Source organism: Rhineura floridana, chromosome 18 (genome assembly GCF_030035675.1).
Source record: "Rhineura floridana isolate rRhiFlo1 chromosome 18, rRhiFlo1.hap2, whole genome shotgun sequence".
Classification (NCBI taxonomy): domain Eukaryota; kingdom Metazoa; phylum Chordata; class Lepidosauria; order Squamata; family Rhineuridae; genus Rhineura; species Rhineura floridana.
Window position 1 is genome coordinate 24115897 of NC_084497.1, and position 25371 is coordinate 24141267.

The window sequence follows — 25371 nt, forward strand, 5'->3', positions numbered from 1 at the left end:
TTCTAACTGTGGACTTCACGATTTGTCTCGTTGCTACTACTTTACACTCGCCTTAAGTGTTGTCGTCCCGTCGTTGTCGTCCCCCCCCCCCGTTGTCTTTGCAGACTTGGAGACTGCAACAACAGAAGCAAAACGGCAGCCTCTTTGAATGCCCCATGGCTTCCGACAGGACTCTGGAGCAGAGCTGGGCAGGGGATAAGCTCACCACTTTTCTGCCATGTGAGCGTATTGTCAATAAACCTCTTTACCCCCACCTATCACGTATGGAACCTTCAACCCAGTCCTGTCCCTGCAAAATAAAATAATCTAGATTTTTTTTAGGGGTGGGTGGTGGGTAGAATTGCATTTGAGCTAGGGTTTGAGTCAAAAGCTCTTCGAGTTGTACACTCAGGCTGCTTGCACCCTGGACAGACAGTAGCGTCCTGTGACTCTCTGCTTTAGTCTCTGAAAACGACAGTGTTCAAGGTCCTAGCGCTAAGCACGGAAACATGCAAGGCACAGGGCGGCCTCAGTAATGAGAAGGGCGTCCATTCTTGCTTACTCTCCAAGCCAGTGGGGAGTCGATGTACCGCACAGTGTGCATAAAACTGTGAGAATACTCTGGATAAATGCTGTGTGTTAGATAACTATTTTGATTGTGCAAAACAAGCAACTATTTTGCCCTCTTGCAGAAAAGTGGTTTTGCCCCGTTCTGTGGGTGTATGGCTACGCTACTTTATTTACGGAGGGGAGATTCTATCTCTCTCTCGATGTTAGATAACAACATCCAGTTAGTAACTCAACACCAGCAGTTTGCTGGTTGTATCCCATGTTAGCCCTACTCAGAGTAAAACCACTGAAAGTGATGAACAATCAGTTCAGTGGGGTCTACTCTGAGTAAAACCTAATTGGCTACAAACTTGCATTTCCAGCATCCCCTAATCCAGGCTTGCACGATGGGTGACCCATTGATCCAAATGCAACCTGTTGGTGACCAGGTGATAGCCCACTGGGGAGGGGAGGGGCGTTCAGGAAAACTTTGGGCTCCCCACTTAGAACCGCCAACCAAATTGCGGGTGGAACTGAACTACAAACCAAAGCCCTGCTTTCGAACTGGAAACCGAATTGTGGGGGGATGAGGGGGCTGTTATTAAACACATGGCAGGCCCCGATCCAGAGGCTATATATATATTCAAGCTTATCGGGTCACAGCTTTAAGAAGATGCCCTAACTCTAATGGGCATCGCTGTTCGTTTGGAGGGATTCCATCAGCTCCGCACCACAGATCTGCACGCAGCTTGCAGGCTCTTTTGACTGCAAACCTCAGCGCCAAGGCTTGCCTCTCCACTTCCCGTGGCTTCTCAAGACGAAACAAGAGTAGGAGGCTCCTCCTTCACTTCCCCCTTGCAAAAGCACGCAGGCACCAACAGCTCTTCAGACTCTGAAAGTCCCGAGAGGAGCTGTGATGATAGCGGAGGCCTTCAAGGAGTGAACTAGCCTTCCAACGTCTGAAGACTAGGATAACTCAGACTGGTAAGTTACCCTACCCCACTCCACGGGCGTGTTGCTTTAGCTTTTTTATGTAGCAGGTGGATAGAATTGGTATTGCCTTAAACACAAGCAAGACTTGAAGCAAAATGTTGCAAGTGTGGATTTTGCTATTCTGGATCCCAGGTGGTCTGTTCCGTTCCTCCTCTCCGCCCCCCAAAACAGTCAGCATTCCGTGATCACTGAGCATGCTCAGGCCTTATTCAACCCTTTGGGGAGGTTGCCTCTCTGCCCCCCCTCCCATTTGTCATAATCCTGCAAAGCTTGGGGTCACCACAAGCCTGCTGAAACCTCCCACTTAGGGGTGCCTTTGTTTCTACGTTAAGGATTGGCACTCACCCACTGAACATCAGAAATAGAGGGAATGGTCTGTTTGATCAGACCGAAAGTTCCATCTGCTATAGTCTTCTCTTTAAAACTGCAGTCAACCAGACACCTCTAGGAGGTTCATGAGCAGAGCATTAAACCAACACCCTTTCCCTGTAGTTTGTCGGTCAGAAGTATCTGGATATTTCTGGTAATCAGAAGCGAACTGCTCCTGAACACCTTTTCCTTTTTAAGCAATCCTTGTTAATAGCTACTGATCGATTCACCATGAATTTATCTAATAATCCCTTATAAGGCCTTGAAGAAATGGATCAGACAAGCAGCCCTTTTAGTGCAGCATTCTGTGTCCAACAGTGGACAGCCAGATGCCAGCATGCCGCAACCACAACATCCTTGTTAACTTTTCGGCACCTGTTGAAGACCTTCCTCTTTCAACAAGCCTTTTAAGTGGAGACCTCATCCCAGTCTGCTTCTGTGTTGGAATTGCTTTTTAATATGCTTTTAAACGTTTGTTTTGTTTTTAAACAATGCTTTTTTAACCTTTTAAAGTCTTCAAATCTATTTTAAAAAATGTTTTTAGTTTGTTTTAATGTGTTTTAATGTGTTTTTATGATGTTTTCAAGTGTTTTCAGTGCTTTTGTTTGCCGCCCTGGGCTCCTGCTGGGAGAAAGGGTGGGATATAAATCAGATAGTAACTAAACAAACGGCAGTTGTGGGGAGAGTGCTACTGCACTCAGGTCCTGCTTGCGGGCTTCCCATTAGGACATCTGATGGGCCGCTGCGAGAACAGGATGCTGGACTCTGATGGGTCCTTGGTCTGATCCAGGAGGCCCTTATTATGTTCTACAAAAATGGGGATCGCAGCATAGAAGACTGGAGCTGGTTAGCTTGATATAAAGGACTAGCTCTCTTTTTAATACCACTGTAATGCTCTTCTATCTCTACTCAGGCAGTGGGGTTCTTCACGGGGTCATTTTAGCCAACGCACTGCAAGCTTGCACCTCTTCGCCTACCACGGAGGGCGAGGCCGCGTTTTAAGTACAGCTCCCTTCTCGGCACCAAGGACTTCAGCCTTGGACTTTGTTAGCATGTCATCTTATGAATGGTGAAGGTAAAGCAGTCTTGGGTCTCCTGGAGAAGAGGGGAAGCTTCTCCAGCTTAAAAAAAAAAAATGGATAACACAACTGTGGTTACCACGGGGCCTAGTAAGGCCGTCGCCAATGCCAGTTTGGGGTGCACCTTGCAAGCGGACTTCCAGTATTCCTTCTTCACTATCGTCTATAGCACTGTATTTGTCCTGGGCTTGCTGGAAAATGGGGTGGCCTTATACCTCCTGACCTGCCGAGTTGTCAACGTGCCTCGTTCCTACGTCTACCTGGTCAACTTAGCCGTGGTGGACACCTCGTTTGTCTGCATCTTGCCTTTCAAGGTCCATTACCACATGAACCAAAACCACTGGATCTTCGGCGATGTTGCCTGCCGGGTCACAGGAAGCATGTACTTCCTCAACATCTACCTCAGCATTGCCTTCTTCACGTGCATCTGCCTTGACCGTTACGTGGCAGTCTTGCACCCTTTTGTGTACATCAGGATCAAGAGCGCCCACTATGGGATGGTCGCCATGGTCCTCTGGGTGGCTGCAGGGAGCGTCGCCCTGCCGCTGGTCCTTGGGGGACCCCTTGACTTCAACAGGAGCACCAGCACGGCATGTTTTGAGAATTTTGGGGTAGAAATTTGGACCGGGCGCATGGTACCCTACAACATCTGCGCACTGATTTTCGGCTTTGTGGTCCCTTTTGCCGTGATCTTGATCAGCTACCCTGTGATTGCCCGGCGCATCTCGCGCATCCCTCACAGCGCCCGCAAGAAGAAGGCCTTGGGCACCATCTACCTCATCCTCTTCATCTGCGTGACCTGCTTCCTTCCGTACCATCTCACCCACCTCCTGCACTTCCTGATGCGGGCCGGCCTGATCCAGGACTGCCACTTTGCCACCTTCATCTACAGAATGCGACGGGTCACTTTAGCCTCAGTCAGTTTCAACTGCTGCCTGAACCCCATTTTGTACTACTTCACCTCAGCCAGCAAGCGGTGGCCCTGGCGGCTTCCATTCAGGACCAGGACCAGGAAGGTCTACACCATCTGCGGCAGCCTAGGTGTGGCTCGTGCAGCCGCCGATCAAAGCATCCCTGGACCAAGGCGAGGAGATAGGAGGCGGCCTGCTGCAGACAAGATGAGATTGGTGAGAACCCCGAGAAAATTTTAACTGACATTGTAGAGGGCATTGTGTATGGTTTGTTTTTTTAAAATAGGTTTATGTATCATTAAGCAGTTCAAGCGTTTCAAGAGGGGATAGACCTGTTTGGGAGGCTGAGGTCCACATTTCCTCAGGAGCCACGTGTTGATGGTGGGGGTGGTTGCCTCTGTTTTTCTGCCAACTGCCTGAAACCCAGTTTGGGGATAGATTATTAGTTGGAGAGTAGATAATGTGCATTTCTGCAGGAGCATAGATGTTGCAGAATACGTGTGCCACATGTAGGGTGGGTGGGATGTGCCTCACCTCAGACGCCCAGTAGAGCCCTTTGTGTCTGGTTTTGAGCTATCTTTGGGTAAAGCAGCTATTTTGAGGCAAGTTTCTAACCGTTGTTGGCTGTGATGATATGCTTAAATGTGGGTTGGCACTGTCTACTACAATCTCAAGGCCAGGAACCTGTGGGTGGAAGCTGAGCAAGTTCTTACCTTACATAGATTTTTGCTCCTCCACACTAATCCTTGCCAAAAAAAGTCATTAAAAAAAAAAAAAAAGCTTTCTTGCAGAATTTGGAGGCCCCGAGCTCAGAAGTGGGTGTATCTTTGTTTCTGCATACTGGAGCATGTACACCTCTGGGTTTTTTAAAATATATATATAGAGAGAGAGGGACTACTAGACGTTAGACAGCTGAAAGTCAGTGCTGGAGAAGCAACAACAGAGGAAGTTGTCTTGTTTCCAGATCAGACTGTTTGTGCAGCTAGGCCAGGCTTGTCTTAACTGAGACTGGTATTAGCTCTCTTGTCAATACCAGTTGCCGGGAACTCAGGAGGGAGGACTGGGTGGGGGGATGAGAATTAGTTGGCTTTCTGCCTGCTAGTGGCTCTGGCTTCACCTACCCTTGGATGCCAGCCACCACTGGATACAGCCCTCAAAATCTGGAAAGGGACAACAGCTTTGTGGTAGGGCACATCTTTTTTTAAAGCATTTATGAAAGGACCAGGTGACAGGTGATGGAGTTGTTGCTTTTAACTGGCTTTTTTTTTTTACTGTTGTTGCTTTTTTAAAAAAAACCTACTCGTTCTCTAACAGCCTTCCCCAGCTGGTGTCCTCCAGATGCTGGACTACAACTCCCATCATCCCTAACCGTTGGCCACGATGGCTGGGGCTCTCGGAGGCAGCACGCTTCTGAATGTCAGTCGCAGGGAGTCACAGGTAGGGAGAGCACTGTTGCATTCAGGTCTCTGCCTGGCCACTGTGAGAACAGGATGCTGGCCTAGATGGGCCTTTGGCTTGATCCAGCAAGGCTCCTCCTATGTTTTTATTGGGTACTTGATGCTTTTTTAAAAAAAACGAACAAAGAGGAAATGACCGCGACTGAAGAGGAACACTGGCTGTTTCAGAGCAGGCGCTCTGTTGAAGAACTGTTGTTCTCCCCCCGCCCCCTGGCAAGAAAAAAAAGCGTACAGAAATTAATCTGAAAGCAAGATGAATTGGGGGCTGGAGTTGACTATTTTGGTAAACTGGCTTCCTTTTTTAAAAGAAAATGCTGCAAGGGAATGCAATTTGTTTTCAGACTGATGCCAAAACAAAAAGCTTACTGCTGGAGCCATTCTGATTGTCATTATACTCTGCTGCAACCCATGACAATAAAGACCAATCAGTTTGAAGACAGTTGTCTTTTATTTTTTAAAAAAGAAAACACCCAACTTAAGTATTTACAGTGTCCTTTCTGCTGTTTTAACTTCGGAGGTCTCATGCCGTGATTTGGGGCAGTGCCTTCTTCAGCAGGGAGGTCACGTGGCTCCCCATTTCTTCATCCTGTAATCAGAATCCAGATTTTGAAAAATATTAAGAGTGGCCTCCTTTTTTTAAAAGAAAAGTAAGTAGGTTGGAAATTACTGGACAAATCATTACTGCTGTAAGCTGTGTTGAAGAAACCCCCTTTAACAAAGGCAGCAGACCAGGTATGGAGAACCTTCGACCCTCCAGATGTTGCTGAACAACGCCCATCATCCCTGACTCTTAACCATGTTTGCGAGGGCTGATGGGGAGTTGCCGTTCAGCAACATCTGGAGGGGGCCAAAGTTTCTCTGTGATGGAGAAATTATTATATACAAACAATAAGCAAAAACATTTTTTTAATAAAGGTATAAAGGTTTATAATATTTTAATCAGTCTAGTAGCCAGCCAGAATCCTTTTCTCTTTAGAGCTGTCTTTTTCTCTCTGTACTGGTTTGTTTGGAACAACTTGTACTCTAAACAGTTATGATAACACTGAATAGACACTGAATATCTCTGAACATCGTGGTGCTCTCCAAGACGTAGGAAGGATTGCATTAGCTGGAATGCTTAGCTCACTGTGAAAATGTATTCATGTGAAGTACTGAACATTGCAAAATTCACTTGAACATGATGCAGAAAATATAGTGCCTATGCAAATACCTGTGCAATACTGTAATGCCTACGTCATAATGTGTCATACTGATGTGTTAAGTCCTGATTGGTAGATGCTAAGTCTTTGTCCTGAAATGTATAAAAACCTCGGGCAACCAGTGCCATGTGGCGGTTCTCCACTCACTAAGAGAAAGACTGACCAAGCACATGCTTGTCATCCAATAAAGGCCTACCTTTTTGCTGCGTGTTCTTCGATTTTACTCAAGGACGCCCAGTCCAACAAACTACAAAATTCACCATCATTTTGTATGTTGCTACAAGCCTGTATTAAATATAACATAGGAATGGACTCTTACCGCCAGTGAAAATGGGACCCTCGAGGAACTGGGAGGAATGGACAGCATGGGATGAGATTTTGGAATGGATCTCTTACCAATTTTTAATAAGGCCTCCACTGTCCTTTCTCTCGCGCTCCTATCCAGTCCCCAGTCCACCTGGTGTCCTGTCAATCCCACTTCTAACACCAGGATGTTCAGAGATATTCAGTGCCTATCCAGTGTTATCGTAACTGTTTAGAGTACAAGTTGTTCCAAACAAACCAGCACAGAGAGAAAAAGACAGCTCTAAAGAGAAAAGGATTCTGGCTGGCTACTAGACTGATTAAAATATTATAAACCTTTATAGCTTTATTAAAAGAATGTTTTTGCTTATTGTTCGTATATAATAATTTCTCCATCATCCGCACCTCCAGTAACAGAACAAGGTAAGTGACAGGGAATGCGCTATGTGGACGACACTACCTGCAACCTGATGAACAGCACGGGGACAGAGTCAGCTTGCTGCGCCTTCCTGTCCCTATAAATTGCACTCTTCTAAGCCTGCCCTAGACCTGGCTGGATGGAGAGCGGTCTGTCCCTTGATCCCACAAGGAAAAGAGACCCTGAAAAGCCAGGTGAGCGACATGCATTTTTTTAAAAAAACAAAACCTCACCTGGTACGTCCAAGACACCAGCAGAAGTTTAGTAGCCGGATCTTCTGACTGGACCGTAACTTGGATCAGGATGGACTCCACCATTATGGAGGTGTCGGAGAGGTGCTGAACAGAATAATCCTTCAGGAAGCTAGAAGAAAACAGAAAAAGAAACAGCCCACTGTGCATTTCCCCAGAAGCTCTTGCTGCTGCACCTTTCCTGGGGCAGCTGGGGAAGCCGATCCCAAAGCTCTTATTTTTGTGATTAGTTTAGCAAAATTTTAACTATGCAGGCTTTCAGGTACAAAGAAGAGTTACAGCCAACATTAGTACTACTCAAGAGTAGATGCACTGAAAATAATAGGTGTCCTCTCTATAGGACTAATGTTGGATACAACACATTGTCTAATGATTTTTTTTCTAACATCAAAGCACCATTTCTGCACTGATCCACCACCTTTGTGTGTTGCACAGAGAATTTTGCTTCCTGAGACTGTGAGCTTCCACATTTCTACCTAAGAAAGCAAGTTCCTAGTCTTCAAGGCTAGGAAGATACACACCCAGCTGTGCTCAAGCAGCAACCAAGGTAGCTAAATAAGGTTTACCATTTTTTTTGGGGGGGGGGGGTTCAATTCCATTCTCAGTAAGTCCTTGCTCCCCTCTTAACTAGCAAAACCAAATGCACTATGCAAAACATATGTTCAACTTACATAATTTGTAGAAGTATTAGGATTTAACTTTTCTATGTGGCGAATTTGCATGTTGCTCTCCAGAGGGCAGGACTTAGAACTAACGATGAAAATTGCAATGAAACAAGATTTCGGCTGAAGAATTAGGAGAAACTTCCCGATAGGCAGAGCTGTTCAGCAGGGGACCAGCCTCTGCCCTCAGGAGGCTGTTGGGTGGACTGCCCTAACCAGGAGGTATTAAGCAATTTGTCAGGGATGCTTAGTTGCATCCTGTAAGGAGCAGAAGGCTGGACTAGATCACCTCCAGTGTTCCTCCCAGCTCTATGACTGCATAGGCACCCATCTGTTATTCTTAACTTACACACCAAGGAAGCGAGGAGGGAAGGCACCCAAAAACAACAGTAACAAAAAGGGGGGGGGGACACGCTCAAAGTGCCAAGCAAGTGAAAAAGCCAGTAGTAGAAACAGGAATGTTTTTATTAAATGCCCAACGCGTTTTGGTTACAAGCCACACTTTGTCAAGGGTAATCTCTAGAAAATGTAATGTAGATGGATCCATCTGGCTTTACTGACAAGATAGCTACGTTATATTTTCTAGAGATTGCCCTTGACAAAGGGTAGCTTGTACCCGAAATGCGTTGAGCATTTAATAAAAACATTCCTGTTTCTAGTACTGGCTTGGCACTTTGAGCCCCCGCCCCCCTTTCGTTACTGTTATTCTTAACCTATACAGCAGGATGTATACAGGCCAGACTATGGTTCCTCTTAAAGCTGTGCCTAACCAGAGCCCTGTCTCCTACCCTGTCAACAAAAGCCATCAAGGAGCACAAACAGCCCTTTGCCAAAAGCATCCTTCATCCCATTTTATTCCCAGAGTGCCTACCTCTTGAGGTGGTTGTACACACGCAGCCCCGTCTCGTGCTCCTTGCGGGGGTCCTGGAAGTGGATCCGGCAGGTGAACCTCAGCTGGTGCTCCCCCAGGCCCAGCTCTTTGAGCGCTTGCTCAGGAGAGACCAGGCGGAAACTCTGCTGAGAGAGAGAGAGAGAGACAGAGAAAGGACAAGGCCTGGATTAAACATGATGCTGCAAACACAATCGCATCACAGGAGCGAAGAATTCTGCAACAGGAGAACCTCAAGATCTCAGTGGCAGCGCCAGAATAAAAATATGGAGGGGGGGGAGCAAGCACAGAGCATTCTGTCCCACGTTTTAGGCTTCTGAAACAGAAGCAACATGAAGGCTTCCATTCTCAACATTTCATCGTTCAAGAAAGCCCTCCTGAGTTTGACGCAAGTTAAAGAAAAACTTTTTAAAAGCACGCTTAAGATTGCAGCGTTGAGTCATTCCGGTTTACGACATGGCTGTAATTTATATGTGAAAAGTGCCTTTCCTTCAGGTAACTATGGAGACCCATCCATGCAGGGAGGCTACTTGACTGAGGGAGGGTGGGGTGCTTGCTGCCATGCCCATCCTCTGGTGCCAACAAACCGCCACGGTCTGCCGGACCCTTAGCCAAGTGGTTGCCCGAATCTATCGCAGGTTGGAGAAAAAACCGACCCTTGTGTAACCCTTACACACACACTTACATTGTCCTTTATGATGAGGGTTCCGTGCATGATCTTTGGCCTCTTGGAGTCTGGCAGGGGAGCTGGGGTTGGGCGGCAAAGGTAGGGGGGAGAACAGTCACTCAATCATCCTCTATTCACTTTCCCCCACCGCCCACAGAAGCGTCTGCCCACCTCCATCAACCATGCCGTACAGTCATTTCTCTCACCCGTGAGGGGTCGGGTGGACCACAGCCGCTGTTCACCGGCACCCCTCCACAAAGAGGAAAGAGTCACCACAATCTCACCCCAGCAGCAAAGGCCTCTCTGCACATGTGACTCAGAGGCGTTAGTTTACTGTTCTGTTACCACAACCCTCCCTTTCCAACCTCACGTCTTCCATTCCCCTTCTTGCGTTCCAAAAGTTGTTGCCCACAAGGCATTATTTACACGTCAGGGATCAACTACAAATATTCATTTAATTTACAGCTTGTAGCGGTGGTGGCTGAGAGCCAGTGGCATAATGGTTAGAGTGCTGGACGGCAACTTGGGAGACCAGGGTTCAAATCCCCACACAGCCATGAAGCTCACTGGGTGACCTGGGGCCAGTCACTGCCTCTCAGCCTCAGAGGAAGGCAATGGGAAACCCCCTCTGAATACCGCTTACCATGAAAACCCTATTCATAGGGTCGCCGTAAGTTGGGATTGACTTGAAGGCAGTCCATTTCCAGCAGTGGTGGCTGGTCTGGCAGGGCAAGTTGGGCACTGCCCCCCCCCCAACCTCAGTCTGCTCGCAGCCAGCCCTGGCCGGCCGGCCTTCTTACTTGCATTGCCTGCCACCTTCCTCCTCCTTAGACTCTGTGTTGCCCCTTGTAGAACCTCAGCAAGGAGGAGGACGGGGACGAAACTAGAATTAGTTGCCTCTGCCAGGCATTGGCTCTGACTCCACCTTCTGTTTGGGCTCCCTGCATTCCACCCCACCAGTCCCAAGGGGCACCAGCCGCTGCTAGCCAGTAGCACGGCTCCAAGTGAATCTGTCTCTGCCACCAATGAGGGCTAGAAGCTTGCGCTTTCTAACAATGCTGTGTAATGTCACTTAAAATGTTCAAACTGCTTAGCGTAATTTGAGAGCGAGATTGTAGCCCTCATTGGTTGCAGAGAGGGTCTTTAGAAGAACACTGTGTGCCTAAAGAGGGCCATGGGGCAGCTGAGCCAAGGTGGCTGGGGCCGTGGGGAACTGAATCCTACAACACCCAAAGGGTCGGTGCCACAACACTCAAGGCCCCCTTCCTGTTTGTGCAGAACGGACTTCCTGATGAGAAAGTATCTGCAGGAAGCCCTCGTCTGCAGAGCACAATGATCGATTGGGTATATACGATTATCTTCCAAGTCTTTACTTCGCTAGTCAGCTTCACACGTGAATCGAAGCTTAAAGTGAAGAGAGCTTGGAGTGATCTAAGTAAAGCTACAATACACTTGGAGCAGCCGGATGGTGCCCCTCAGCTCAGCCCCCAGATACATGTGGCTCCCCACTGTACCCTGGTTAAAAACGCATAACCAACGTGGAGAGCTCAACAGGCGTATGCCAGATTGACAGACCCTCTATATGAGTTTGCTTTTTGCCTTTGCCTTTCTGGTGGTGGCCCCCATTCCTTCTTCCAGTGTACACGTGGAAAGGCTGGACGTTATCAAGCCTACGCACACGCTGCATATAGGTATAACCCCTATCTTAACTGGTTGTAAATATTTTCAATAATAATATATATAAGAAAAACAGAAATGGGAATGACTCTTGGTCACCGAGGACATTACCGATAGCAAGCTCTCGCTTCAGCAGCCCGAGGGAGACATCCACAGGGATGTTGGGGTTGGTGAAAATGGCTACCGTCTCTCCGTTTGCGGGCATGTGGCAGTTAACATCTGTTAAGAAAAAGAACGCATTAAGAAGGTCCACCTAGTCTGGTGTATCCTGTTTCCTACTCTCTGGGAAGCCCACAAGCAGAACGTGCAACTGAGAGCCCTCTTCTGTTGTTTTGTCCACAAGAGACTGGTATTCAGAGGTAGACTGCCTCCGGTCCTGGAGGCTCCATACAGCCGCCGTGACTAGGAGTTCATTGGGAGACCCTCTCCTCTGTGAAAATGCAACACAAGAGCAGATTGAGAGGGTCTGCCCGGACTGAGCAAAAAGGAAACGCTTAACACCCCCAGTCCCTGCCCGACTTGAGAGCTGGCGGTCCTTGTTAAAAATGTAGTTGCCAATACAGCAGAATAAATTTCCAATTGGAGGCAGCCTGCTCCTGAATACCAGCTGCTGAAAACCGGAGGAGGGTTGCTGTGAAGCTCAGATCCTGCTTGCGAGCTTCCGCTGGGGCATCTGGTTGGTCACTGCAAGAACAGGATGCTGGACTAGATGGGCTACCTTTGGCCTGTTCCAGTAGCCAGGCTCTCCTTATATTCTTAAGTATAGTTCTGGTTTTTTTGGTGTAGGTAAACAGTCATAAAGAAAAAATGCATTCCCCCTTCCCCCCCCCCGTTATGCACTACTTGCAGACTTGACCCAAATAATTGTCATTATTTCTGTGTGTTTTTTAAACAAATTAAAATTAATTTGCCAAACTGCCGCTGTAGCAAGTCAACAGTTGAGCTGCCTGCATTAACTTACTCCTGGAAAAGTAATCTAAGATCAAGTCCGCGCCGTACTTTGAAAGCACGTGGCTTCCCCAAAAGAATCTTGGGAAGCAAAGTTTACCCTTCACAGAGCTGCAATTCCCACCACCCTTTGCAAACTACAGTTCCCAGGATTCTTTAGGGGGAGCCATTGGCTTTAAATGTAAGGTATGGGTGTGACCTCTAGAGCCATTCAGAAAATACATGATGACCTCAGCAGGCGGAGGAACAGGCCCAGGAAAAGCTTTTGCGTTCCTCTGTGTGAAGCGCCACACAGGGTGCTACGTACGGAATTCCTGCTCGATCTTCTGCTTCAGGAACTCCATCTTCTTCGCCTCTCCGTGGACCAGGAGGACGTTTCGTGGCTCAGCTTGGCGGATGAGCTGCATGATTCCTTTGGCGTCGGCGTGGGCGCTGAAGGACATGTATTCCACTTGCATCTTCACTTCCAACTAGACGCCAGAAAGACAGACAGTGTAAACCACTCCAATAATGCTGCACGCCGGCCTTCAAAGCGGCTGGCAAACTGCACAGGGAGTGTTGCAAGTTGCAGAATGACGTCTGGTTAAATCGAGCCAGATTCTTGGCAGCAGTCCTTTTGGTTAAGTTCTACTTTGACGCCTGCTGGCGAGGGCTAAGGCTGCATCTCTGAACTCCGCTTAGGTTGTATTCAATGTGCTGCTAAGGTGAAAGATTCTCCTTGTACAACAGAATATTTTCTTCCTTTCCTCCCCCCCCCGCGCATCCCCTAAATCTGTTCTGGGTCTGGGGGCACCCCGAAACCTCTGGAGCAGTTCTGTCAGGGCGCGTATACAGGGAAGCCCTGTTGTGCAGAAATCCTTGCACTCACATAATTATTCAGTTGAATACCGCCCCATATCTTAATGGGACACTCCCAGAGCTTTTTATTTTGGTACTGCCCATGGCAGCCATTTTGTGCTGGCGCCCACGGCACTTTTATCAAGATAGGAGTACCGGCACCTCATTTTTTAAAAAAGTAAAAAAAGCACTGGATACACCTATATACGCTTGACTGGCAATAAGTCCCATTGTCTCCAATTAATAGTTCTGCCTAGTGATGGTCCAGGATTGCAGACCGTGTGTACGTTTTGCTGCACATCACCTCACACTCTCCCTCCGTGGAGAGGCGACTCCTAAATACAAATCAATCACAGAGGAAAGACTCCCTACTCAAAACATTTCGACTCACAATTTGTCGTCCTTCCATTTCCAGCTTCCGCTGACCGCCCAAGATTTTATGGCCCACGGTCCCTTGCACACAGTATCCTGGCATGATGACCTGGGGGCAGAATCCGGAAAGAAATCTGCATTCATCACTGAGCAACACAATGAATTGCTTGCAGGACCGCCTTACGCAGAACTGGCCCTGTTACAGTGTCACATAATACTCATTCCACACTTGTACGAAATCGTTCTTTTAGTGGCGCACCTACTCTTTGGAACTCCCTGCCTTTTGACATTCTTTTCAGCGCCTGCTTAAAATACTTCTGTTTAGGCAAACCTTCCCAGACATATAGATGTCGACTTGTGTTTTTTAGTCTACTGCTGTTTTTAATCATTTTTTTAAATGTTTTTAATTACTTGTTAATTGCTTTTTACATATTATGTAGCACAGAAGTTCAGTGTGGTAGCCAACTAAGCTTTACTCAGAGTAGACCCACTGAAATTAATGACCGTTCCTGGAGCAAGCCGTTGGTGGTGAGGGCACACCTTGCTCTGGAAGGTGGGAGCGGTTTCCATCGAAACGGCTGCTGAAAGAGAGAGATTTTCTCAATTTTAAACAACAGTTCCAAAGAAAATGGCTTCCCCCTCCTGGAGGGCTTTCAAACAGCCCCGTGGCTGTGCTTTGAAGGTCCAGCAATTGGGCTTCAAAGAGCAGCATCACCTGACGACACAGTGACATGAAGTGAGAAGAGAGGTGGACAGCACCAGGGTCAAGAAAATAAGGGATCTGGCCTGCTGGCCAGAAAGAAATCATCCCAACTGCCCTAAACTTCGTATAATGAAGAGGAGAGATGGGTATCTGCCGGGGGTTTTCCATACCATATTCTTCTCATTGCCAGACCATTTCTTGAAGATCTGTAGGGACTGCCCAGCATGAAGCATTCCTGGTGTGGCAAACACCACCTAGAAAGGGAAGTGGGGAGAAAAAGGAAATTCAGGAAATCCAAGATGGAGTTGGGTTTTTTTTGGGGGGGGGGAGTCAAAATCTAATCTGAGTGACCTACCCTGACCCACCACTGCCTTTTGCCTTCACTCCCAACTGCGCGTTGCCATGGGAGTACCCATGTCCTAGCTGCATCCATGTTGGATTATTGCAACACACCCATGTTGGGCTGTGTTTGAAGAGCCTTAAGAACATAGTAAGAGCTCTACTGGATCAGGCCCAAGGACCATCTGGTCCACAGCGGCCAATCAGATGGCTCCAGGAAGCCCATAGGCAGGGCATGAAGGCAACCACTCTCCCTCCCTCATCAGAACGTCAGGACAGTCTTGCTGCTGGATCAGGCCGACAGGTCATCTAGTCCAGCATCTGGTTCTCAGTGGCCAACCAAGTGCCTACTATGGGAAGCCCGCAAGCAGGACTAGAGCGCAACGGCAGCTCTCTCCACTTGCAATTCCCAGCAACTGGCGTTCGGAGGCATCCCTGCTTCCAACAGGGGAGGTAGAACATAGCCATCATAGCCGGTGGCCATTGGTAGCCGCCTCACCCATAGATGGATGGACTGCCTTCAAGTTGATCCGGACTTATGGCAACCGTATGAATAGGGTTTTCATGGCAACTGGTGTTCAGAGGGGGTTTACCATTGCCTTCCTCCGAGGCTGAGAGGCAGTGACTGGCCCAGGGTCACCCAGCGCGCTTCATGGCTGTGTGGGGGTTCGAACCCCGGTCTCCCAGGTCCTGGTCCAACATGTATACGTCTAATTCTCTTTAAAAGCCATCCAGGTCTGTAGCCATCACTGCCTCTTGTGGAAATGAATTCCATCTTTTAGGTAGGTGCTGTGTGAAGGAGGACTTTCCTTTGACTGTCCTGAATCTTCCTACATTCGCCTTCATTGGATGTCCCCAAGTTCTAGTATTTGGGGGGGGGAGCACTCTCTATCCACTTTATTTATATATCCCGCCCTTCCTTCCAGTAGGAGCCCAAGGTGGCAAATCAAATTATTATTATTATTATTATTATTATTATTATAATTCAGCCTAGCCAACTGAGCTCCGCCTGCAGCTCTTGACTGTGAGAGAATGCAGTCCTCCAAAGAGGGCGAAAATTGCCCACCTCTTTTGGAAGCAGTCTTGATTAATCTATTTGTACAAGTAGGCCAGAGAATAAATACTTTAACAAGTAAATTGCCCCCCCACACACACACACCCCCTCCATGCATCATACCATTGGCCCAGGGTTGTCAGCGTAGGCCCTATCAAAGGCCTTGATGTGTTTGAACTCAAACATGTTCCTCTGGACAAATGTCTTCCGGATCTTCTGATTAGTCCATGTGATGAAGAGCTTGTAATAGTGATTGGCCTTTTCTGTCAGACCCGTTGAGAAGTAAATGGGGGCCTTTAAGTTCATTCGTTCCCTTTAGAGGAACAGAAGATTGGGGGGGGGGGAAGGAGAGATTTTTATTTAACAAAATGTATATACTGCTTGATTGTGAACAGAATCTCTAAACGGTTTAAAAAATAAACATTGAAATTGTCAAAAGCAGTTATTTTTAAACATTTTAAATACAATTAAAATCAACAGTTAAGCTAAAAACAGATTAAAATATATCTCAATTTCTACATGTCTGGATAGGCCTACCTGAACAAAAACGTTTTTAGCAGGCACCAAAACGACTACAGCGAAGGTGCCTGCCTGATATCAATGGGCAGGGAGTTCCAAAGTGTAGGTGATGCCACACTAATAGAATGATTTCTTACAAGTGTGGAATGAGTATTATGTGGCACCTGGAACAGGGCCAGGTCTGCACATTGAAGCAGTCGAGTAGGCACGGGGGAAGTAAGGCAATCCCTCAAGTAAACTTACACACCCTTTATACTTAGACAAATTTATCGACCATATTCAACGCGGGACACTGCTGTTGGGATCGCAACATACACATGATCCCAGGAAACAGCAAAAGAGTGTAAAGCTAGTAAGAGACACACACAGAGAAAGAGTTCATTGTTCAACAAATTGGTAGCCATCAGACATCGAAGCTGCAAGACAGAGAGCGAGGCTGGGAACACACTGGTCCCCAGAGCATCCATTAGCCACACCTGGCAGTGGAACAGGTTGATCTGCCGAACAATTGGGAAATCTCTTTGAAACTGATTTTAAAAAAACCACAGCTCACTCAAGCTGCTCCCATCAGGTTTTACAGTAATAAAGGGAGAGATTTGACAAGAGGTGGAGAAGCACTAGAACCGGCAGAACAGTGGGTGTGTTTTCTACGCTGAGACAACTTTCAAACGGAAATCAAAGAGGCTCATCTCCATACCAGAAAGTCTCCAATAAAATGCAGAGCTCCTGAGCGCGTCCCAGAGCGAATACAGGGATCAGGACCTGGGGGGGGGGGAACAAGACAGTGCAGAGGTGAGAAATGGCAACAACTGATAATCTACTGCTTGTCAGCAAGTATTTTTTTTGGAAGCGGTGCAGAGAGAGGAACGTGAGCAGGCTTACAGGATCTCCTTTGCTATTTTACTAGAATCCCGAGGTCCATTGACCAGAGTCAGATAAAAAATGGTGGCGGGGGGGGGTGGCAGAGTAGAGTAGAGGATTCTGGGTATGTGCCCAGCAGATACTTCATCGCAAGGGAAGACTGGTATAAACAGGCATATGTGTCTCTTTTGGGAAGTCTGCCCACTATTATTTATCTTCCAAGGCGACGTCTCAGAGGAACACTTTGCGTACCTTCCCTCCCCGTTCGATGGCTTCGTGGACCTTCTTCAGGAAGTCCCGCTCCCTGCAGCGTTTGGAGTCTCTAATGGTTGTGGCGTAGGTGGACTCGGAAATGAGCAGATCGGGACGGCACTTGTCAATCCAGGCGGCTCTGAAGACGGAAGGAAGGGACCTTTTAACGTAAGAGCACAGGAAGGGCCCCGCTAGATCAGGCCAAATGCCTGTCTGGTCTGGCAGCCCTGTTGTCGCAGTGGCCAAACAGATGCTTTAATAGGAAGCCCACAAGGGAGACAAAAGAGCAACAACACTCCGCATTTGTGATTCCTGGGAACTGGTATTCAGGAGCACACTGGCAGTGCAGGGAGAACATAGCCGTCGTGGCTAGTAGTTATTGACAGCCTTAGCCTCCCCAAAATGTGCCTAATCCTTACCTCTTGTCGGAGCGAATTCCTAACTAAATACAATGTGAAGAAGCATTTTCTTTTATTTGCCACGCAGGAGGAGTTACGTTAGAAGGGCTTCCAGAAGGGTGCAAAATCTATGCCATCTGATATTTTACAACCGATTTAAAGAAAACCCTACAAACCGCAGACAAATCTATGGAACTTCTGAGCACTGCAGGTCCAAACACAAAACCTGACGAGGGTTTTCCAAAAGTCCTTTCCAGTTCTGATCCGATTCCCCAAGCCTTTCCCGCCTCTCACACGGATAAACTACATGAATGAGCATAATAACGTGCCTCATGTGAATGAAGAGATGTAGGGCTCCCGGGTGCCCCCCACACTTACCCCAAGTGCCTGTCTGGAGTCATGTTGTAGTCCCCCTAAGGAAAGAAAGAGGGGAAAAATATTTTCAGTGCATCACAAGTAACTTCACTTTAAAAGAAAACACAGAGAAGCATATATATAGACTCAGCCAGGCACTTACAGTGTAAACCACGGACTCGCAGCCAACTTTAATCTGGAACATGGCCGCTCCAAGCACGTGACCTGCATAATAAGCCTTAATCTCCAACTCGTCGTCCACCTGCAGCGAAACGACAAAAACTCAAGCACAAAGTTTCTGAAAAGCGCCACTTGTGATTTTCCAGGAAGCTGAGGTGCAAGATGGCCAACGGCACACTATGCCTGTGCTAAAACATCCACGCTGGCTGCCCATATGCAACCTGGCCAGGTTCAAAGCTCATGTGTTTATTTATTTAATTTGTTTATTGCACTCATATACCGCCCCATCGCCGAAGCTCTCTGGGCGGTTTACTGCAATCAAAAACATTAAAACAAATATACAATTTAAAACACGTATTTTAAAAACAATTTATAACACAATTTTAAAATTTAAAACAATCTACAAACAATCTAAAACACATGCTAAAATGCCTGGGAGAAGAGGAAAGCCTTGACCTGGCGCCGAAAAGATAACAGTGTTGAGATACAAAGGCCCTGAACAACTGGGGAGCACCTGAGCCCTTATATCCCAGCGCAATCTCGGAGATCATCTGAATGAGTGCTGTTCATTGTCCCCCATGTTTCAGAAGCCCGACTACTCTCGACTAAAAGTCAGGCATTTCGTGTCGCTGGTCCCATGCTGTGGAAACCTCTTCCAGCTGAGAAGGCATCCTCACTATTGACCTTCCCTTTTCATGCCAACAGGCCCATCAAACTATTTGGGGTTGTACCCAGTGTTAGTCCTACTTAGAGTACACCCATGGAAATGAATGAACGCGACTAACTTAGGTCTGGTCATTTCAGTGAGTCTACACACAACTAAGCTGGATACAACTCTGGACTAGCCAATTGTTTTAATTATTGTTTTAATGTTGTTTTATGTTCTACGTTTATGTTTATACGGCACACCGCCTTGCTATTTTGCAGTGCTTTTATCTTTGCCATCAACCTCCTAAGGCACGGTAGCGTGAAAAAAGACGACGTCTCAGTTTAAATTATCAATCAATCTCGGGTGGCTAAACTTGTCCCTCTAAGAAGTTGGACGCTGACTGCTCAGCGTAACTACTCGTTCATGGGGAAAAATTGCAATCCCTGATCCCCATCACAAATGGAGTTCAACGGGCTACCTGCACCTGTTGGCACAGGGTAGACACACGCTGAGGCAGTCAGTGTAGCGCGTGTGCAGCCCCAGACATCTAAGGGCATCACAGACCCATTATCAGTTTAAATTATAATTACAGCTACCTCAATGGGCATGAGTCCCGGTCCAAACCTGACTCCCTGCCTACCTGGACGGTCTGATGAAGATGGACAGCCACCACCTTCTTCATGCAGTCTTTGATCATCTGGGAGGTGAAGAAGTTGGTCTCCCCTTTCTTGTCCACGGTGATCTTCCTGAAGTCCTCCAGGAGGATGGGGCAGATGGCCTTGGTTGGGTGGGTCATGTAAATGGGCCCATCGTAGCCAACCATCTCGCTGAAGTACGGAAGGGCCCCACAGTGGTCCAAATGGAAATGGCTGCAAAGAGACGGAGCAATATCCAAGATAGCTTTTAACTCCAGAAACCTAGGGCAGGCCTCAACAGTTGTTTGAGATAGTTGTATAATGTGGTTTGTTTGTTTTTAAGGAAACCTGAATTCCATGTACTCCTGAACAACTTATATATGTGTTTTAAAAAGTTAGCGAGGTTGACTTCTATTGAGATGAAGTTACCAAATGCCTAAAATAGTCTATCCCCAGCAACTTCTCAAAACAGGATATGTAAAATAACTTAGCATGTTATCTGTCTCATAAATTCCACTGTTTGTTCTTCTGTGGTTATAGTACTTCAAGAGTTTTCTTTTGTAAAAAAAAACCCCAACACCATTAAAATCTGCACATTCCTGTGTGTATTTTCAAAAGATCATTACGAGTATTACTGGGGTCGTAAGACACACACACACACCTGCTAGATCAGACCACAGGCCTATTTAGCCCAGCATCTTGTTCTCACAGTGGCCAACCACACACCTGTGGAATGCCTGCAAGCAGACCTGAGAGCAACAGCATTCTCCCCACCTGTGATCCCCAGCAAGTGGTATTCAGTACCTTACTAGTCAGATTTAAGATCACAGTAATAATTCCCTTTTTTCAGGTGATTATCCCTAGGAAGCAACTCTATTTACACGCACAGCTCTTCGGGCATGATAAAATTAGTATGCTAACAGCCTTCACGGCCTTCTTTTTTTAAAATCTATGTATGAACCGCCTGCTGGCCCACCTAGTCTAGCATCCTGTGCTCACAGTGGCCAACCTGATGCTTTAAGGGAAATGCACAAGGAGGACCTGAATGCAAGAGCGCTCTCCCCTCCTGTGGTTTCCAGCAACTGGCATTCAGAAGCCTACTACCTCTGATTATCTGGAAAGGAGAGAATATGCAACTGAGTTGCTACGTTTTAATTTTTTGCAATAAAGGTGATTTCCTAATAAAGGTTTCAATATAGCAGTCAGAGCACGCTTTATTGAATTGCTTTTGACTGTTGGAAAAAAGTTTTTATACAGCAACATAAGATTAATACGACACAAGTTTCTAAAGGTTTGCTTACTGAGTGGTAAAATCAAATAAACACATCAAATCAGATCTCCTTCATTTGGGAAAATTGCCATTCCACACATTTCCAGAAAATTTTCTGATTCAAAATTCACTGGAAAACCCACATCACCAGGCAGAACGTGGCTGAAAACAGAGGATAACTGTGATCAGAGGATGGCCTTTGGGGAAAAACCAAACTACCACTACTGTAACAATGGTGGAACTGCCTTGGAAAATTGCAGAAAGGCAAAACTGGAACGTGTACCAGCGCAAATACCCAAATTTTGCTCTGTGGAGAGTAATTGGCTAGTCCATTTCCTGTAAAGTCCAACTGTCAGAGATATTGTTATGGAACAACAGACAAGACATTGGTACCTACCTGATGATTACACAGTCCAGGAAGTCAGTCAGCCTCCCATTCTGTGTGATGTAGGAAAAGTCAGGAAATCGTCTCTGGAAAAACACAAGAGCAGGCTGTTTCGATGCTCCAGGAGGGCGGGGCTTACACTGGTGGGCATACCCAGGAAATGGCAGCATGCACACAAAAATACCCCAAGACTTCCTGTCCCCTGAACCCGCCCAGGCCTTAAGATCAGCTGCAGACCCCTCCTTGAAGGCTCACCTATAAAATCAATCATACTGGAAGGCACAAGAGGCAGGGCCTTCTCAGTGGTGGCTTCCTACTTGTGCACCTCCCTCCCATGGGATATACGATTGGCCCCACTCAGGCTTGGCTTTTAAGAACAGAACTTTAAAAACCATTTTGTTCCCAACTGCTTTCAGCCGAGATGCATTTTTTCAGCTGTGATCTTGGGCAGTCTTTGGATGATGAAATTAGCTCTTTAACTGCTTTCCTCTTCCCTCCACATGCCTTTTTCCTTTTCTATTGTCTACATTCGGTCGTGAGCTTACGGGCGGAGACAATCTGGTGCTTTAAATGCATCTACTGTAAACCACTCAGCTGTGCCAGTGGTGGGTGGGTCAGAGTCAAAAGTGGGCGGAGCAAGGCACATAATTTTTACCTTTGCACAGTAGGCTGGTTTATACGCTCACTCACACACCCCTCTCTTGCCATCATCCGGGCAAGCAAGAGGCACGATCAGAGTTCAAGGACACATGCCAGCCAGGCAAATGCACTCCCAGAGGTGCAAGCAGGGCCAGTGAGGGGGTGTGACCTGGGGACAGGGGGTGTGGCTAGGGAGGGGCTGTAGATGGGAGAATCATAGAATTGGAAGAGGCCTATAAGGCCATCAAGTCCAGCCCCCTGTTCAATGCAGGAATCCAAATCAAAGCATTCCCAACAGATGGCTGTCCAGCTGCCTCTTGAATGCCTCCAGTGTCAGAGAGCCCACCACCTCCCTAGGTAATTGGTTCCATTGTCGTAGGGCTCTAACAGTTATGACGTTTTTCCTGATGTCCAGTCGAAATCTGGCTTCCTGCAACTTGAGCCCATTATTCCATGTCCTGCACTCTGGGACGATCAACAAGAGATCCCGGCCCTCCTCTATGTGACAACCTTTCATGTACTTGAAGAGTGCTATCATATCTCCCCTCAGTCTTCTCAAGGCTAAACCCAGTTCTTTCAGGCTCTCCACACAGGGCTTTGTTCCCAGTCCCCTGATCATCCTCTGAACCTCTTCCAGTTTGTCTGCATCCTTCTTACAGTGCAGTGACCAGAACTGGACGCAGTACTCAATATGAAGCTTGAAAATGGAAATGGACTGCCTTCCAGTCGATCCTGACTTATGGCGACCCCATGCATAGGGTTTTCATGGTAAGCGGTATTCAGAGGTGGTTTATCATTGCCTTCCTCTGAGGCTGAGAGGCAGTGACCGGCCCAAGGTCACCCAGTGAGCTTCATGGCTATGTGGGGATTCGAACCCTGGTCTCCCAGGTCGTAGTCTGACACCTGAACCACTACACCACACTGGCTCTCATATGAAGCTTAACCAGTGCCAAATAGAGGGGAACTAATACTTCACGCAATTTGGAAACTATACTTCTGTTAATGCAGCCCTGGGCCTGAGGTTCCCACTCCTGTTCTAAAGCCTGCCTGCAGTCCAAGCTAAATTCTCCAGATGCTCTGAAACTACGCCAAGCCAAAGCTGCAGCACAGGGGCGTTCTCAAACGTAGCGCTGCCAGCTACGTCCGGGGCTGCCCACCCTACTCACATCGTCATTATAACCCATGTGCATGCCACAATCCAACATGACGTTTTTCCCTCCGATGGACACGAGGATGCAGCTTCGGCCCACATCTTGCCCAGCTCCTGAAAAGGCAAAGGAGACATTCATTCAATTGCCTTAAATACTAATAAAAATGCGGCATTATTCCTGACATGCTTGTCAGTAGAATGTGGCCCTCCAGCCTTCTTTATCTGGCCCTGGGGACTATTCTCAGGCCTCACCCCCCCCTCCACAGGGCACATTCTTCATCGGTCCTTCAGTGCTTGTGCCTGGCTGGAATCTGATAAAGTTCAGATTGAAAGGAGGCCAGGGCAGTTTAACAAAACACAGTTGAAACAGTAAAAACGAGTAAAACATTATAAAAATATGAAGCCACAACATTTAAAAATGAGAACATTAACATTTTTTTAATGCTCCTTTATGTTAAATTCCCCACAAGTAGAAAACTAGCACATCAAGGTGACGGCTGGGCCAGGCACTTTCCATCTGGTGTACTCTTTTTCTTCATACAGGGAAGCTTTTTTACTCCCTTTTCTTTCAAACCATGGAAGGGGAACCAGTTGCCCTCCTCTAGTTGTTGGACTAAAACTCCTATCATCTCTGACCACTGCTGGCTGGACCTGATGGGAGATGAAGGACCACATGTCCCATAATCTATACCATTTGAAGTAGCTAAAGTTCAGTTTGGGCAGCCTGAGGACCCCACACTCCAAGCACACAACCCCTGCCTTTTTCTGAAAAGAAAAAAAAAAAGACGCCAATATTTGTGTTGCTTACCCAAGGGAGTGACTTTTATTTCAGGCATCTTTGAACAGCAAGGTTTAATCCTCTGAAGTCCAGCTGCGAGGGGGGCTGATTCAGAAATTCCGTAAGAGTACCCCAAATGTGTCACAGCTTAAGAGTCTCATGTGCAAGATTAATTCAAGATGTCCTGAAGGGAGACAAGAAAAAAGAATCCTGAAGCACAAGAGCCACATGTTTAAAAAGAGGGAATTGTGACATGTTGAAGTTTTGTGATCACTATATCCCCATCAGCTTTATTATTTTAATAGGTCACCCGTGCTCTGAACCAGTGTTAGCCAACCTGGTATCCTCCAATGTTTTAGACCACAACTCCCATCAACCCGAGTCCTAACTGGGATTGAACCTGCAACCTTTTGCATGCAAGCAGATGCTCTACCACTAATGCATGACCCTTCCCTTAAGGAAGAGGGACGTAAGAAGTGGTGTAATGATCCACCTAGCTCTACACTAATTGGGAGTGGCTCTCCAGGATTTCAGACAGGGGGTCTCTCTCAACCCTACCCAGAGTTATGGGGGGGGGCTGAACAAGGGGCCTTTCTGCATGCAAAACGTGCTCTACCAATGAGCTACGGCCCTTCCCTTTAAGACATGGGAACACACGGAGCTACTCTACACCAAGTCAGGCCAATGATCCATCTCGCTCAATATTATTAATGATATTTATTACTCGCTTCCCCCCTCCCCATCTATACTCTCCAGGATTCCAGGCAGGAGTCTCTCTCAGCCTTAAGGATGTCAACTGAAGATGAGACTTTTTGCACGCAAAGGATGGGCTCTGCCACTGAGCCACGGCCGTTTCCTGGTGTTTGGGATTCAGAGTATATGTAATTTTCAAATACCATTTTTATATTATTATTATTATTATCATGAGTTATTGCTTTACACTTAACATAATTTTAGCTGCTTTGCAAGGGTAAAACAATAATAAATATTTGAAAATTGTCTTATTTATAATTGTACCATACACCGAGTTTCCACAGCGACCCCATGCACGTCTGCTCAGAAGTGACTCCCAGTCAAGTGTACCTCTAACCCACATCATTCTCACGTGCACAAAGCCCCTTCCTCGCCCTTCAAAGATACATGTACCCCCAGAACTCCCGCCGCGTGCCCCCCGTCTCCATAGCAACAGAAGCTCCTCTTGTATCCCCCCCCCGGTTCCTCTGCAAACTAACCTGGCTGGCAATGCCTACATGAGCTTAATCGTGCCCAACGCTGCCAAGGGTCAGACAGCGCACGGCACAACAGCCACCCTTAAGCGGCCTGCAACCTGCGCAAACCCTGTGCACATAGATAAAGAAAAAAGTCGAGAGTGACACACGGAGAGGAAATTTCGAGGGCGGTGGACGAAAGAATGCCACGATTGTTTGCACGGCAGGATCCTCAAGCCTCGGCTTCTCTACAGCGTGTTGCTAGAGTATCAGGACATATTAGAAGCCGAGAGTCGCGGCGGCTCTATCCTTTCCTTATCTCTATACCTCCCTCGCCTCTTTACTTTTATTATCTCTATGCACGGCAAGCGGGACCGCCGCGCATGCGCTCTGGCTGGGGGCCGCCACCACCTTTAAAATCGCGTGCGAATTCCGAG

General features: G+C 47.2%; 3 protein-coding genes across 5 annotated transcripts in view; 2 read left to right on the forward strand and 1 right to left on the reverse strand.

Moving 5' to 3' along the window:
* PUSL1 (pseudouridine synthase like 1) overlaps positions 1–257 on the forward strand; it is a 42915-nt gene extending 42658 nt beyond the window's left edge. For both annotated transcript variants that reach the window (XM_061600526.1, XM_061600527.1), the window contains exon 8: positions 105–257. In XM_061600526.1, the coding sequence (XP_061456510.1) occupies positions 105–148 (44 nt within the window). In that variant the 3' untranslated portion in view covers positions 149–257. The remainder of the gene's footprint in view (positions 1–104) is intronic.
* A 46-nt stretch (positions 258–303) lies between these two features.
* On the forward strand, positions 304–5875 carry LOC133372231 (lysophosphatidic acid receptor 6-like). The gene is made up of 3 exons (XM_061600525.1): positions 304–1512; positions 2804–4096; positions 5195–5875. The coding sequence occupies exons 2-3, from the start codon at positions 3026–3028 to the stop codon at positions 5246–5248; spliced, it is 1125 nt and encodes a 374-aa protein (XP_061456509.1). The 5' UTR covers positions 304–1512; positions 2804–3025; the 3' UTR covers positions 5249–5875.
* INTS11 (integrator complex subunit 11) lies at positions 5767–25342 on the reverse strand. 2 transcript variants are annotated; one of them, XM_061600523.1, is made up of 18 exons: positions 24959–25342; positions 23757–23910; positions 22965–23062; positions 21172–21245; positions 19510–19738; positions 18204–18302; positions 18065–18099; positions 17289–17427; positions 16873–16937; positions 15780–15969; positions 14434–14517; positions 13580–13669; positions 12659–12821; positions 11515–11622; positions 9745–9806; positions 9042–9187; positions 7491–7620; positions 5767–5923 (listed from the first exon to the last, which is right to left on the reverse strand). In XM_061600523.1, the coding sequence occupies exons 2-18, from the start codon at positions 23782–23784 to the stop codon at positions 5858–5860; spliced, it is 1806 nt and encodes a 601-aa protein (XP_061456507.1). In that variant the 5' UTR covers positions 23785–23910; positions 24959–25342; the 3' UTR covers positions 5767–5857. The 2 variants fall into 2 exon arrangements, with proteins under 2 accessions (XP_061456507.1, XP_061456508.1); XM_061600524.1 differs by having other exon boundaries at positions 9042–9184; positions 24959–25340.
* Between the last annotated feature and the right edge of the window lie 29 nt (positions 25343–25371).

Coding starts and splice junctions, on each gene's coding strand:
- INTS11 (XM_061600523.1), bottom strand. CDS start 23,784: ATGCCTGAAATAAAAGTCACTCCCTTGG. Junction 17,428..18,064: donor ACTCCAGACAGGCACTTGGG/GTAAGTGTGGGG, acceptor TTCCGTCTTCAG/AGCCGCCTGGATTGACAAGT. Junction 9,807..11,514: donor GAAGCGAGAGCTTGCTATCG/GTAATGTCCTCG, acceptor GCCCAACCCCAG/CTCCCCTGCCAGACTCCAAG.
- LOC133372231 (XM_061600525.1), top strand. CDS start 3,026: ATGGATAACACAACTGTGGTTACCACGGGGCCTAGTAAGGCCGTCGCC. Junction 4,097..5,194: donor CTGCAGACAAGATGAGATTG/GTGAGAACCCCG, acceptor GTTCTCTAACAG/CCTTCCCCAGCTGGTGTCCT.